This window comes from Aythya ferina (assembly GCF_964211825.1).
Source record: "Aythya ferina genome assembly, chromosome: 5".
Taxonomy (NCBI): Eukaryota; Metazoa; Chordata; class Aves; order Anseriformes; family Anatidae; genus Aythya; species Aythya ferina.
This window is the reverse complement of record NC_140301.1, coordinates 9,186,374-9,202,395: the sequence shown is the minus strand read 5'-3', so window position 1 is coordinate 9,202,395 and position 16,022 is coordinate 9,186,374. Positions and strand designations below refer to the sequence as shown.

At 40.7% G+C, this 16,022-nt stretch overlaps 1 protein-coding gene across 3 annotated transcripts; it reads right to left on the bottom strand.

The window, feature by feature from the left end:
- Positions 1-3,541: 3,541 nt before the first annotated feature.
- Positions 3,542-15,621, bottom strand: LIN7C (lin-7 homolog C, crumbs cell polarity complex component). 3 transcript variants are annotated; one of them, XM_084521306.1, is made up of 5 exons: positions 15,555-15,621; positions 11,486-11,604; positions 10,323-10,394; positions 9,772-9,981; positions 3,542-7,098 (listed from the first exon to the last, which is right to left on the bottom strand). In XM_084521306.1, the coding sequence occupies exons 1-5, from the start codon at positions 15,589-15,591 to the stop codon at positions 6,943-6,945; spliced, it is 594 nt and encodes a 197-aa protein (XP_084377432.1). In that variant the 5' UTR covers positions 15,592-15,621; the 3' UTR covers positions 3,542-6,942. The 3 variants fall into 3 exon arrangements, with proteins under 3 accessions (XP_084377432.1, XP_084377431.1, XP_084377433.1); XM_084521305.1 differs by lacking the exon at positions 15,555-15,621 and adding an exon at positions 12,913-14,419; XM_084521307.1 differs by lacking the exon at positions 15,555-15,621 and adding an exon at positions 12,438-14,417.
- Between the last annotated feature and the right edge of the window lie 401 nt (positions 15,622-16,022).

Below are 16,022 nucleotides of genomic sequence, written 5' to 3'. Positions count from 1 at the left end.
ACCGGTCACTGATGAATTGCTGCTCAGAATATATATCCACTGGCTATCATTGCAAGAATGACCCAAAAGCATGGCTTTTATACCAAAAATGCCAGATGGGACACAGAAATTAATGTGCAAATTTTGGGGGACACTCAGCACAAAGTGATGTTATTTGTCAGTGCTTCATGGATCACAGCCTTCAGAGACAAGTATCACTTCCCAGAAGTAATTGTCACTTTATCCTGATCTTCCTTTTATCTTTTTTCTTTTTAAATCACTTAACTAGCAGCATTCTCCTTGTCTAATGAGAGTTACTTTGGACTTTTCTTTTGAATATACCTTCACATTTACCTAAAGCTGTTCCTGCACAGAGTTACCAAGCTGTAGTGTCACACACTTAATGCTGCTCAGACACATTGTGCACATCTCACACTTTCCCAAAGCATCAGGAACACCACATTAACTATGGAGCATGCCTGGGACCACAAAAACAAACAAACAAAAGGCTACCACAGGTGACATGGGGATTTGCATCTCAAGCTGTCTGTGCTGATAGCCAGACTCACTTTTGTATCCTTTGGAGATATTAATAAATAAATAAAAGCTCAAAATTAAATTACAGAAGAAACTGAGGAAAAGAAAAAAACATTTTTGTAATTGTCTGCTGTGTTTTTACTTCGTTTCTCTTCAGCCACTAAACCCATGATTTCTTAGCAATAGATTGAGGCTCTCTGGAGCCATGCTATTTGTACCGTGTTTGCATTGCGAAGTACAATAGGATCCTGATTCAAACCCGGGACGCCAAGGCGCTACCGAAATGCAAGTAATACAATAAATCACTAACCTTTGCCTTTTACTTACTGCCGCTTGGAGTAGGTGAGAGCTGTGAGGACTGCTCTGCCGCTAGCCAGCCTGTCTCCAACACAGATTAGATTTTATTCAGACAATACTACTGCGCTGCTCGGGCAGGGAAGCCGAGCCATGATTAGATAAGAACCACATGCAGGTGATTTTACTTACCTTTGAAGTACACAGGACAAAACCCAACACTGCTCAGGAAGACAACATTTTATTTATTTATTTATTATTTTATTTTTATTATTCTTTTTCTCTTCCATTCCACAGATCTATTTTCTAGATAGCAAAGGAGAAATCAGACAGAAACTCGGAAGAACTTATGATCTGTTTTAGATCATCAGACATATGACGGACAAAAGTCCAGTAACTTCACACAAATTGGCTAACTTGGATAATCATATTTGCCTTCTGTGCTGTCAAATCACATTAACAAGCCAGGAAAATAAAATACTATTAAAATAATGGAAGAAGGGGAGGGAACTTGTAAGAGGGAGGAAATTACTGTTTAAACATCACCATTTCTCACCAAGACACATTTCGAAGCAGTATTTTCTAAAACCGAAGATGATCCCCCAACAATATCAGAATGTATTGATTTTACTCTGGATTTTGTATTAACAGAAACGCTTCTACATATGAAACATTTCTCAATACAGCAAGTGGCAGAGCCAAACAAATACCAAGATCCTAAGAGGTATCTGAGGACAGCTCATTTTGAAATTAGTAGAGGAAGTTTCCCCAAGTCTTGCAACGTTCAACAATATGCCTTTCTTCTTCAAAGAGCGGGAAGAAATGCTTAGCACGTGTCTAATCTGAAGGCTTTTTTTGGCAAGCATATATTAGAATACAACTCAGTTTTGTAGACTTTTCTCCTTCATTTTTAAAGGGGGAAAGCAGAAGAGTTTTTCAAGAAGAGGCAAACTATGGACTATGGACAATTATCATGCCCAAAGCAGGTTATAGTATTTTTGCTTGGTTATTAACACAGCATTGCTAATAACCAACAGCCCTATAGTCAGAAGACGGTACAGAAATGCCTTTTAAAAATACATTTATATACATAGATGGCTGGGGAAAACCATTTTTTGCTAACCCTATTAAAACAACCTTGTCTCCTGATACCTACGTTCATCAGGCCACACAATTGGTTCGAAGCAACTCTCACACACCTTGCATAGGAACATAGCTCTTAAATTAGCTTCCAATCAGGATTGATCTTTGATTGATTGATCAGAAACCCATCTGACTCCAACTCTTGGGCTTCCATGTCACTTCACCTCATTTGTCTATCCGCTGTGGTCACACCTTCCCTTGCACCAACGCAGTTCCCTCGACCTTACGCTGTGCTTTTTGAGTTCACTGAAGGCAACAGCAAAACTCAGAGCACCAAGACACAGTTCACCGGCCTCTGCTAGCTTACTGAACTCACCTGGTGCAGTATGTGGGCAGAAAACGGCAAGTGCCAGGCCAAGAAGCAAACTGAGGATGAAAAGGTGTTAGGAGCGCAGCAGGCAGGGTTCATCGGGTTATGTTAATATGTAGCCAGTCTCAGCCGCATACAAGTTTCGCCTTTTCCAATTAGCATTGTTTTAAACTTGGATGCAAATACACAGCAGCACCAAACCCAGCACGAACCTCCATGAGAAATTATCGGGAGGGGCAAATAACTTCAGTGGCACAGTTGCTCTGTCTATGAAGTGTAGATGTTTGGTTCTGCTCAGTGGGTGCACTTTTAAGAAGCAATATGTACTTCAACAAAGTACTTTTCCAGCTTGTTTGGATGCTGACTGCTAGTTCATGGTTGACATCAGAAGTCAGGCAAAAATAGGTGTTTTAACATTTTTTTCCCCAGTTGTTTGGAAGTCAAAGTAGTTATGCCTGTAATTACAATAAAAAACACGAGGTTTTTTATTGTATAAAAGCTCCTGTTTTTTAAGATACAAAACATCATTACCTTTATTCAGTCTTTGATTCACTTTTAGTCTTAAAATGCAATTCAGAGCTTTTCTCTATGAATCTGGACTATATTTAAAAGAACACAGCCAGATCATGGAAATTACTTGTTTTTTAAAAATTAAACTGAAAATTCATACTCCCAATTCAAGTGATACCAGTCTTCTGTATCAAATAAAAAAAAAATTATAAAAACATTTTTGCATATATTTTCAATTCCCACTCCAGCCTACCTATATGAAAAAAAAAAACCCTTTTTGCATTCAGAACTGAAGCATTTCTCCTGCCTTTATCTCAGTTCATAACTTCAGGCACATTTTTCTTAAAAGACCTTACAAGGTCTTTAAGCTAGGAATTACAGATATTTAACATCTCATTACTGGAGATGCTTGCTTCAAACAATTAAAAGATAATATCTGACTCAGAATAATACACATCATGTAAGTTCATGCAGCTGAAACTAAGGAGGTCTCTAAAACGCAGGAGGTCCACGATATTACATGCCCTTTATAGCATTCTAATTTTCTCCTCGTCTCTCCAACACATCACAAAACATAGGGCAGAAAAGGCAAGATTCATGAGCAACCAAGAAAACAAACTAAAACCCAGGATTTAAAGTTTTCTTTGCACGCCCACACACATGCACTGTTTATGTTATGCCCCAGAGATTATAAACACCCAACTACAGCTGCCTGAAAACAGCACCAAAAATGGAAAGTCAGAAAAAAACACACAAACACAATGCACGTGAAATTCACCTTTTATTTTTCTGTTGATAAAACCCCGAGATCCCTCACAGCAGCAATAGATGCAGAAGTTACCTGCAGAACTGTTATCTCTTCTTAATCTGTTTGCACACCCAAGTGTGTCAAGTGTGTAGGGACTGCATATTAACACAGTACAGGCACTGCTCAGTAGTAAAAGAAATCAAGTTTCTCAGCATATTTTAATCCACCCTTTCCTCAACATAATAGGGTTTTCGTAGTAATAAAAGATGACCGTTAACGAGTTATTTGCTTATTGGATATTTTTTTGCTGTTACAATTTAAAAAAACTTGGTATTAAATTCTACACGTACAATTTATATGCCCGGGTACACTTCCCCACATTTTGTAGTGGATGACAAACTGCAGCCAAATGCTTCCACTCAGAGTGACAACCCTACTGCATTCAGCAGCTCTAGCTACACCAAAGTATTTCCTTAGAGTAACAAAAACCACTGCTTCGTTCAGTAACACCAAGGGATACACGTTTTAAAATGCACATTTCTATCTTGTATCCATACCTTTCTTTAATATATATATTTATATATAGCTCTAAAGCAAATATCTACTATTTTACAATTAAATTAAAACACATCCACGATTGATCTAACTAGTGATTTTGGTCTCAATACTTTAAACATTAGTTGTTCCATAAAAATATACAATTCAACAACATGGTCCTATCAGTGACATGAGGCCTTTAGATAGAGACCCATGACAGATAATCAACCACGCATTTCAGTGCTCAATGTCATCTAACTGATAAATATTTATACTGCATTTTCAAACTATCAGTATCTTTAAAATCTCAATTTCTCTTTGCAGGCTTACCATGCTTGCATACATGCAGAAAGCAATCACATTTCTCACTGGCCTGTAGCAATCACATTTTTTTCTTTTCCCATAGATGAGCTGAAGAAGTACAAACTTCATGCTGTCATTTTTAGATCTTTAACCTTTTACTTTCTTTCACATACTGAATTATTTCACAATCGATTGTACTGTTCCATGTGGAAAAGCTAGGGAGTAGCCACATGGTCAGAACTGCACTTTTAAGTCTCTAAGAACTTTATTACTAAGAGTCAATTAGGATGCACTCATAGCTGCCATACAAGTTAACAGACACCCAGTAGACAATCAAGTTAATTATAGATATATACCAAAAAGTGAAGCTTTTAAAATAAACTAAGCTACACAAGTACAGCCTCAAACCTGGTAGGTTCACAGAAGTGTACTTTTGTCCAGAAAAAGGTTGTTTAAAATGGCACATAAAAAATGAGCCACCATCAACCACACTTGGAAAAAGACATGGTTTATACCTGGAGATTTCCTTATTGCCACCACAGCACCATTCCATATCAAGTTTTACAGCGATGTTGACGCTGCTCCTTCTGTAGTACAAAGGTGAACCCTCCAAATCAGAAGTAGTCAGCAATTAACCCCAGACAAGTTCACATTAGGGTTACACAACACGTAAGCCTCGGAACGTTTTACCCTTACAAATGTAACAATCAGTAATTTAGATACTAACGACTCCAAGTTCTGTACAGTCACTCTGTATATAAGATTTTACAACAGGACATACTAAGAACACAAAAGAGGTATGACAATTAAATTCAGCTTCTTTTTTTTTTGAACAGCAGAAAGTCAGGGAAACATCTGGAATTCTTTTTCACTGCATTAACATATCTTCTGTTTTTGAATATAAAAATACATATAGAGACTTAATCCAGAACTGCAAACAATTACATCTTTTCCCCCTAACTGCTTTATAATTAGTACAAAATAAGTTACAGGAAAGACTGATTGCTGCAAATTTGTTAATGTCAGCTATTACAAAGTCATTATATGAGAACACCAACTGTAGATTATTTACAGGCGAGGTAATAAAATTTTCAGAATAACGAATTACGATTTAGCAGAAGTGTAAAAATAATGTACTCACCAAAGCATTACAAAATCTGGTATTGTTATCAGTTACATAGTAGATCATGATTACATTTTGTAGTTGATATACAACATGGTCTTAAGAAAAGTGCCAAAATACTGCTACATAAGAATCTTTTTTCCAAAATAATTCAGCAAAAACCCTTCAGATTTAATGTTAAATAATGCCAAAATAAAATAGGGGAAAAAAAAGTGATGTCAATTGTAGAAATAGGTCTTATTAAATGCCTTTCAAAAATCTGTAAATTCACTTTCATGCGTAAAGTTCTGACATGAAAAAGATTTATAAAAATCAATATACGTGCTTTTCCAGGGTCTCCTAGGCTATTTTAAAAGTACACATTCTTCTTAAAATGTGAAAAATGCATGGAATATGAAAACATTCTAAAAACAGCTGAACTGCCAAGGGCTGTCATCAGTGGCACCAAGTCCTGCTGGAAGCCAGTCACTACTGACGTACCCCAGGGGGTCACTACTGGGGTCCATACTGCTTAACATCTTGGTTAAAACATGAGTGATGGGACTGAGTATGCTCCCAGCAAGCCATTCTGGGGAACCTTGTCAGGCTGGAGAAATGAGCAATCAAGAATCTCCATGCTGAGCAAAGGAAAGTGCGAAGTCATACACCTGGGGAAGAACAATCCCATGCACCAGTACAGGCTGGGGGCTGACCAGCTCGCAGAGAAAGACACCTAACTGGTCACGAGCCACCAATGTGCCCTTGCAGCAAAGACAGGCGCCAGCCTCCTGGTCTGCGTGAGGAAGAGCACTGCCAGCAAGGTGAGGGAGGTGATCCTTCCCCTCTGCTCTGCCCCCTGAGACACAGCTGGAGCGATGGGTCCAGTTTTGGGCACCCCAGTGGAAGACAGACATGGGCATACAGTGAAGGGCCACAAAAATGATTAAGTGACTGGAGCATCTGACAGACAAGGAGAGAGACTGAGACAATTGGGATTGTCTAACTCAGAGAAGAGAAGGCTCAGGGGTGTTCTTACCAACATCTGTAAATGCCTGACGTGAAGGAGTTTAAAAGAAACAAACAAAAAAACAGGAGCCAGACTCTTCTCAGTAGTATACAGTGATAGGACAAGAGGCAACAGCCCCTAATTGTAATGTAAGAAACTCCATTTACACATAAAAATGGACATTTTTAGCATGAGAGAGATCAGAACACTAGAACAGGTTGCCCAAAGATCTTGTAGAGTCTCCATCCTTGGAGATGCTCAGAATTCAATTTGTCACAGCCCTAAGCAACCTGCTCTAGCTGGGGGGTTGGACGAGATGATCTCCAGGAGCCCTTTCCAACCTCAATCATTCTACGATTCTAAAAAAAATGACAGTATCTTTTGCAGCCCAGGAATTGCATCGACTGAGTCACAAAGCAAACTATACAATGTAAATGGAATATATTTTCTCTTTAAGTTATTGCATACAAACGTTAGTTTTGCTGCCTGCGTTTTGCCGATCTCATTTTTTCAAATCTTGACTCCATTTCTTCCAGGACCTTTGGCGTGTATCGTACAACTAATTTAACCTTTCCTTGGGCTGCCTTCAGCAGTTCTACTGCTTTTTCATGGTGTTCACCTTCGACACTCTGCAAAGCATAAAGCATTAAGTATTATATTAGTGAGGACAAACACAGAAAAAAGACTTTTTTTTTTTTTTTTTTACAACTTCAATATAATCAAATATTAAAATGTTTTAGTTCGAAGACTTCATAAGAATAATGTCACCTAAGCTCATTTTTTTTTCTCCAGCATATCATTAAGAAGTGATAATAAATATACTGATCAGTATTAGTAAGAGTAGTTCAAAACTTCTGGTTAGGCTTATGCTGAGCCTTTATATACAGTCACTCATTTAGATACAGTAAGTGAAAGAAGGAGAGTATTAGGCAATTATGAAATTATATTTAAGAATCAACAACTTCAGGAGGACACTTGTAATTGGTTTCTTCTTTTGTCATGCATTTTAAATTTAGTAGTGTACCTCAATTTACCTAATAGGCTACTTCAAATTATCTTGCATTTAGTTAAGGACAAGAGACACCCCCCCCAAAAACAAAACAAAACAAAACTGCAAGGTAGCTGCCTTCTGGATGCTATCACATATTAGGCAAAATGGCATCTACTTGGCAGGTGCAATGGAGCAGCAAGCACACTGCACGTTGCTTGTCTTAGCACTCCATATACGTCTAGTCGTAAATGCAAGGTATTGGGATTAACTTCCTCTGGACTGATCAAGAGCAACATAGCCCAAATAAACAAGGCCATATTAAAAAAAAAAAAAAAAAAGCACAAAAAAAAAACACAAATCAAAGCAAAAACAACAAAAACCCTTCCTAAAACAACTCTCACAATTTATTCAGGTTATACTAGATTCATCCTATTATAAAATTTAAGCAACAATTCTCAACAACTGCATCCAAATACACAATCCTGGATAGCATACATTCTCTCAGCACAACTTATTTCTTCCAAACTTATCAAACACAACGAAGGGACTACCCCAAGCCTACCTCCCACTGGTGCTATTAGAAGCTAGAAGGCAGGTGATGTACCTGTTGATTGGAGGGTTTCCCCGTTACTATAAAGTTACTTACAGAAAGAAAGACAACAGTTAAAAAAACCCAAGTTATTTCTCTTCTGTCAGACTCAGACAACACATACAGTCGAATGCTTTCATGTTTGTTATTCAAGTGAATGTGTAGGTTGTTCCAATTAAAACTGGTAACAAAAAGCTGGCAAAGTTTTATGCTTAATTATATCCAAACACCTAAAATTCTGAAGTGCACTTAAAATCTCCCAACGGGAAAGGAAAAAAAAAACAACCACCCCACAACTTGTTTTAAGGCACATTCATTGCAGTCTTGGCTGCGGCAACTTACTTTTCAAGTATTAAATTAGCAATTACAATTACAATGATGATGTCTGTCATGTATTAAGATGACAGGAATCCATCTGCAAACATCAGGAGATTCTCCCTCTGAGTCGGATTTTGCATTCTCGCAGTATTTCATGCATTTACTGTATTCTTACCATGTCTCTATATGCTTATACACGTGTATGCACCCAGATTCAGGCATTGCTGGATGTGACAAGTGTCTGATGATCAGGATCAGGTTGGGATGGAGTGATTGGTTTTTCTGTATGAGGGTGTGTGGGCGGGGAAGGCCTCATCTGAGGACAGTTGATACTTAGGGGGAACGGACTTGTCCCTTGATAACTTAAAATACTAGGAAATCTAGGACAGGGGCAGTTGCAGCACTTTGGCCATGATTTCACTTGTGTTTCCTGAAAAGAACAGTTGGACTCCCAGGTAGCAGTCAGGACACAAGCACATCAGATCCTTGTTAGCAGGAATTTCCCACAATACACAGCCAATAAATCTCCATTCCTTCTGTGAGTCCAAAAACCACCCAGGCTATACAGAAATTTATTTCAAGACTGAGAGTCAAACTAAATTGAGTTGGCAGATGTAGTTATGAGAACATTGATGTCAAGCTACCGCACGATAAAAGCTTCTGTAAATAAAACTAGAAGTTTGAGAAATTTAGACGCGTTTTACAGGCAGCCATCTTAAATCAAAACCTGTCCGCAGCCTCCTCTTTCCAGTCAACCTGTGTTTTTCTTTTTGTGTTGTAACTCATCAGAAGAGGATACTTATTAAAAATAAAAAGCTACAGAGCACTTCAGGCATATGCTCCTTCAAACGATAGAATGCCTCTTTCTGAAGCTCAGCTTAAGCGAAGACAATAAATCACACAACCAAAGCTAACACCACCTTGTTCTTCCATCTTAATACAGCGTTCATTATGCACTAGTGTAGTTATTGGCATAATGATGTCAAGGAACCTCTCCTCGGTCTACAGCAATGTAACCTAATTTACTACTTACCTCAGAAGCTACAGAAAACTCTACTAGTCAAGATCTGCATCATCAAATTTGGATCGAACAGGAATCCACAATGGCAATTCAATGATATTTCAGAGAACTACACCTCGACTAGATTTCTACCACCTCTAAAATCTGAAATGTAAACATACATAGTACAGCTCCCAGTCGAGAATGATAACAAAAGTGTAATCCAAGGCCTCTCACTGCACACACAAGTTCAGAAACCTAAGCAACATATTCTTGCAAGGACAAAAAGAACCAATTAGGCCAAGATCAGAAGAGGACGTTGAGCTCGTGTCATGTATATTCTTTGTATGCCCCCAAGTGGAAACAGGTAGTTACTGCTACGTAAAGCGAAAACCAATTCCTACCACTCCGTTTACAGAAAGAAGCTGGTCTCCACGTTTCAGGCCTCCATGTCTATCAGCTATACCACCAGGGATAATTCGGGAGATATAGATGGGAGAATTTTGTTCTTTGCCTCCCATGATGTTGAATCCAAGACCTTCTTCAGTTTTTGGTAGTTCAACCACTCTGGGATGGGAATGACCTTCACTAGCAGCAAATGCAGCTACGGTGGCCTGTAAGAAATAAAATTTTCCTATTTATAAGAAATTAAATATAGACCCCTTAGCTAGACACAGTGAGCAGGTTGAAAAATTATTTTTATCCTGACGTACAAGACAAATGAGATTAATTTCCTAGATACCAACGCTAGGGTGAAAAATTTAGAACCCTAAGAATAAAATCCAATGTAAAAAATTAAAAATAACAAGTCTTTTATTATACTTTTTAATGACCCAGTATGCTTATCCATTTTATCAGACATCTCGATAATACCCTTCTGAATTTTAAATACCCATCTTCTGCTTCTACAGCAACAAGCTACTGAATTTTACTTAATCTACAATTTGGCTTTTACCTTTGCTGTTGCATTAGCTCTGACTTCTGGGCTACTGCTGATATCCACGGTCTCATACACATGTTCATACACCTTTAGGGAAAAAAAAACAGCCTAAGTATGGTGAAAACAGTTATTTTTATGCTTAAACAATGTAACAAAATCACAGTGACAACTTAAAACTGTAGATGAAAAAACCTACACCTTTAATAAGTTGCTCTCCAATTCACTGCAAGGTGCCACACGAGAATCTCCAATACTATAAGAAAATAACTCTCTCAGCATCTTTATTTCTTGGTTAAACCATGAATCTTCTAGGTCTCAGCCCAAATACTCCCTCCTTCTGTGGCATGCAGACTTCATCATGGATTTAGAAATGCTTATTGCTAGTGTAACACACCTGACTGGGGATATGGGTGATTACCTTCTCATGTTTGATTCAAGTTGGAACTCTTCCATAAGGATGCATGAAAAATTAATTTGAAGACAGCTCTTCAAAGCCCTCCCCAACATCCAGCCCCTGCCCCCCCCAAATCCTTATGTTCTTTCAACTGATGCAACTGACCGAGTATCTTCAGAAAAGAAAGGGCACTGAAAACACAGAGGCAATAAGAACACTAATGCCAGGGAGGTGCTCACACCTAGAGCTAACCACATCTTCGCAATGACCTGCCAGTCACCTGGATTTGCTAAGCAATAAACACACGGTCCTTGACAACTTCCGTGCCTACAAAGAGATCTTTTAAATCACTGCAGGTGTTAACACCAGTGGTAGTACCAATGCCAACAGCAATAGCAGGGTGCATTCAATCACTTCAAATCTCTGAAAGAGTATCTGGAATGAAGAAGAGGTGGTGCAAGGCCACGATGCTGATTTGGCTTACAAGAAACAGAGGCCATTTGTACTTCACCCATTCTGCCAACAGCATAACAGACTGCTAGCTCTTGGTTAGGGCAGACCCTCAAAATAACCTCTAGTAAGTAACTTGTTTCTGAGCCATTACTTAATACACCTATACGATCCCAAATTATTTTCTCTTGAACTTTTAAAAACGAGCCTTGTTTGAAAAAGATTCGTAAGTTAAATTCAATTTTAGAAAAAAACCAAAAGGTTATTGACCTGAACATAAAAAGAAAAGTACCATTCCTAATGCAAGGTAACTGTTGGTGTGCAGTTAACTTACCTCCCTTACAGCATTACAGAATTCACTCTGAAGGACCCTCTGCAAAGCCTGTAGTTTCTGCGGCGGCACTTCTCCGCTTCTCTGTAATTTTTCCAGCAACTCAATTGCTCTGCAGATGTCTAGAGAAAAATAAAGCACTGGTAAAGAGGAATGCCTGAAGAGGTTCTAGTGGTGGCTTTTCTTTTGTTTGTTTTTAAATTAAGTTAACAGAGCAGTCTGTGCGTGCTTGTGTACATCTTAAGACTACGTTGTAGTTCCATTTCTTCCATGCCTCTATTTATCTAAAAAACGTTACCATAAAGCACCTTATTTGCAGACAATTTAGGTCAAGCACAGCAATACAAGCCTGTAAAGAATCTGAAGATAACGCTACTGTATTCATATTTTAAAGAATTTGATTTTTCCTTGAAGCTGAGACCAGGCTGAAATATTTATTTGATAATATTTACTACCAATGTTTCACATACATAACATCATAACCTAGCTAAGGCGTGGATGCCACTTTGATATGAGCATCTCGAGTACTGCCAGGCATGCTGATGTTCCTCTTACATTCTAAACCTAGTTCAACAAGCGTATGCCCAATGCTTTCCCCACAACAGGGCTGAGTAAATCTGGCCTATTCAGGCACCCCTAGCCTGCGATTACATTGATGGGATTCCAGACAGCAGTTGGAATCATAAAAGCTTGGCTAGAACTTTTACCAGTTTGAAATGCTGTCTTATTTCCTCTATCTCTGATGTGTCTAATTTATCAAAGCGTTTAGAAAAACAACCTAAACTCCTCAATAATCTCAGCTAGCAATCTGTAGCCCAGAATCCTGAACCCCAAACCTTTTTCCCAGATCCTAGATGTTTGTCCCTAAAGATCACCCTGTTGATACTCTCACAAATGCACATGCTGTTTGGTGAAACCAAACTCCCCTCTGAAGGATTTGATTTCAGACCGGTACCAATTAAGATGGGCATCGAACATGACATCAAAGGCTACGTGATATGCTGCAGGCAGCTCTTCAAGAGGAGAAAGGATTAATATTCCTCACTTGCATTTCCAGAGTGTTACATTAGCGACGATTCTGAATCACGTAAGTCCTTGAACAGAAGTAGAACAAGCTCTCAGGAAAGCAGACAGAAAGGATTGCCTTCATTACCACAAAGGCACAAAGAAGCAGTGATTAATCTACTATACAAATAAAGCATTGATCATTTTAGAAAAGGCTGAAATCTGGGACACGGCTACGTCCCGAATGCATTACTTTCTTTTTTCAGTAATTAACCTTCAGGCAAGCATTTTTCATGTGAACGCACGTCCACTCGATGGCATCGTACCAGCACGGACGACATTCAACAGCCACAAACTTGTCCGCAAGAGCACAGGAGTGTAAGAAGCAAGGAGTCACAACAGGATGGAAAGACATTGATCCTTACATTCTGAAATTAAGGTGAAATGCACTGACAAAAGACAACCCACAGCGAACACCATCCAGTTCTGTACGGGATCAGTCAGAGGTCTTACAGGCCGCCACAATGATTATCAGGTGGTACAGTCAATTAAACAAAGTCCAACTTAACTTCATGGACTGGTCATCCCTTAGCACAGTTAAAGCTGTGTTTGTGCCACGGACTGGAAAAAAAAATCATTCACAGAAGAGCACCCAAGTACCACAGCCACAGCCACATGACGTCACAAGAGAGTTGAAGTTCCCACACGCCAAGAGAACTATGCATTTTTTGGCTCTTTCAAGCTTTAAGAGGATCAGGTGCCTACCAGAAATAAATGTAAAAACCTACGTTCTAGCTATTACTACCCCCAAGTCTGCAGAGAAGTAGTGTCACAGAGGCACTGCATAGTTGCTCTTTGTACAAAAATTGCAAATGAAGAAAATGCTCCTAAAACTTTTAATTTCCCAATATACACTTGGATTTGTTTTTAACTAAAAAATATATAATGAAACTGAAGATACTCTAAGTGCAACTGTTTATTAATCTCTTTATCTTAATGATGCAAATTGACCAAAATTCTCAGTAATCTGTATGTCCAGCATCAGCAGCACAACTTCTCTTCGTTTCACGAAGTCTCACACTGAAGAGTTTGAAGTGGAACCAGCAACAAATGGAAAGAAGAAGCTGTTCACCTCCCTTGGCAACAGCAGCAGTTTCAATCCCGCAACACTCCATGTATTCATGACAGAAGTCTGGTAATTATGTAAATTACAATCCAACTATCAAATACGTGCAGATGTTTGCAGACAAACGCCTGCTTCGTGCGTATGAAGATCGCCGTTCCGTGCAGCAGTTCTCACGCCTGTGCTCCCTGAATCGTGTTACACTGTAAGCATGTGAAGCTGTTACCTCACCGTTTGGTTAGGGTACTACAATCAATTCAAAAAATGACAGCAGTGTACTGATCCGATGAGTAGCTGCAGTCATCAGCAGTCCAGAACTCCACTTGCTAATTTCTCCTCTTTTATAACATCGATCTTTCATCAGTAAATTGGATATAGTTCCTACCTGTGCCTCCGAAGAGCTCAGACATTTAACTATGTAGCCTTTCATACCTTAGGGTAAAATCAGCTAGCTTGGGAATCAGCTGGGTCATTCAAACAGCAGACTATGAGCACAGATTCAGCTTGTTGAAAAGTTACTGTGATACACACAGGTTGCACACAAGGTTTTATTTTAGATGAAATTAAAGCAAAAATGCACTTTAACTACAAAAAAAAAAAAAAAAAAAAGCTGTCTGAAAGCTGTCTTCCTCGTAGTCCTGACACTGCATTTTAGCCAACTGTTCAGAATTAGACAAATGAACGCTAGAGAATTCTGCTTCCGTGAAGGATTTCACAAACGAACAATGCAGAAGTAACTCCAGATGTGGTAAAACGCAAACAAACAAACAACCCCCATAAAACTCACTGCAGAACAGAACTCATAAATAATTTAAAATTTTATTTTCTTTTAACCTCTTCAGCCTCTTTAGATCAATTGCCCATTCTTCAGGCATTATTTCTCCAATCACAGGCTACCAGATGGGACTCCTGAAAGGAAGATACATTTAAACTAAAATAACATTGGGAAAGACAAAAACAAGTCTGCAGTGAGATGCCACCACTCCATGCATGTGTGAATCAAACAAAGAGGGAAAATGCTGTGTGCTCATAGACACTCCTGATTAACCACTTGAGCTGCTTCTGTTCAAACAGCGCGGGCGCCTAAGGAGTGTGCAGATTCGCCACACATCACCGCCAAAACGTAAGAAAAATTTCCAAGTGATAAACGCTGTTGGATCCCTGCACTCCACTAAATTTGGGTGGTGTTCTTTGCAATGCAGCTTGGAAGAAAGAACAGATGGGGAGGATTTTCAATTGCCCTCATGGTAAGCATATGGTTACCATTTTAAATCAGACACATTCTCTACACCATTCTCTCTTCTCTTATGCTATACGCCAACAACATCAGCGATGTTCACTTTCAGGCCGACGATGATTCATCGCAAGGTTATCTGCAGTCAACCCTACACAATTAACAGAGGTTGTTTACTTCTGTAAATAGAGCGCTGGCTTTCGTAGGTCCATTACACTGCGTTCCCTTTTTCTTCTTTTTCCCTTAAAGAGACCGATGTGCCAGGAGGAAGGATGAATAGCCCCTTTGTCCCACCGATCCCCCAGCAGCTCCGCAGATCTGTTTGTGTCCACGGGCAGCGCACAGCGGCAGGGCAATGAGCTGGAGGAGGATGCTGCCTGAGCTTTAACCCAGCAGACCCACCGGGAGCAGCTAATCCGCTGCCAGAGCAGCTGCCCTCATTAACCGGCTCTGGAGCCGCGGAGTCCTCGCACAAGCCGCTGCTTGCAGCCCTGCCCCCCCCCACACCCGCCCTCCTCGCCTAAACGCGCGGTGCCCCCCAGCCTGACAGCAACGAGCCGGCACCTCGCGAAGCGGGCACGCCTACGGGACAGCCGCGGAAGCGAATTGAACCCCGAGAGAAGCCCTCGCGGGCCGCAGGGCCGAGGCAGAGCCGAGGGAGCGCCCCCAGCCCCCGGCCGGGCCGCCCCAGGGCCCCGCGGCCGCCTCACCTCGCTCCAGCCGCACCGGCTCGCCCAGCGCCGCCATCTTGTCCTCGCCGCGGCCCCGCAGGAAGTGACGCGCCTGCCGGAAGCGCGGCCGTTGCTAAGGGAGGTGGCGGGGTCGGGGCCTTGGGGGGCGCCCCCAGCTGCCAGGCTCAGCCCACGGGCGCGGAGCCCCAGCGCCATTAGGGCTGGATGAGCCCTCCGAGCTCGTCTGGTCCCACCAGTGTCACCCACCAAACACGTCCCCAAGCACCATGTCCCTAAACACCACATCCCCAAGCACCACGTCCCTAAACACCACGTCCCTAAGCACCATCTCTCCGAGCACCACGTCCCCAAGCACCATGTCCCTAAACACCACATCCCTAAACACCACGTCCCCAAGCACCACATCCAGCCCTTCCTTGAACACCCCCAGGGACGGGGACTCCACCACCTCCATGGGTCTGCCCCTGCCCGCTGCATGGCTGCGGT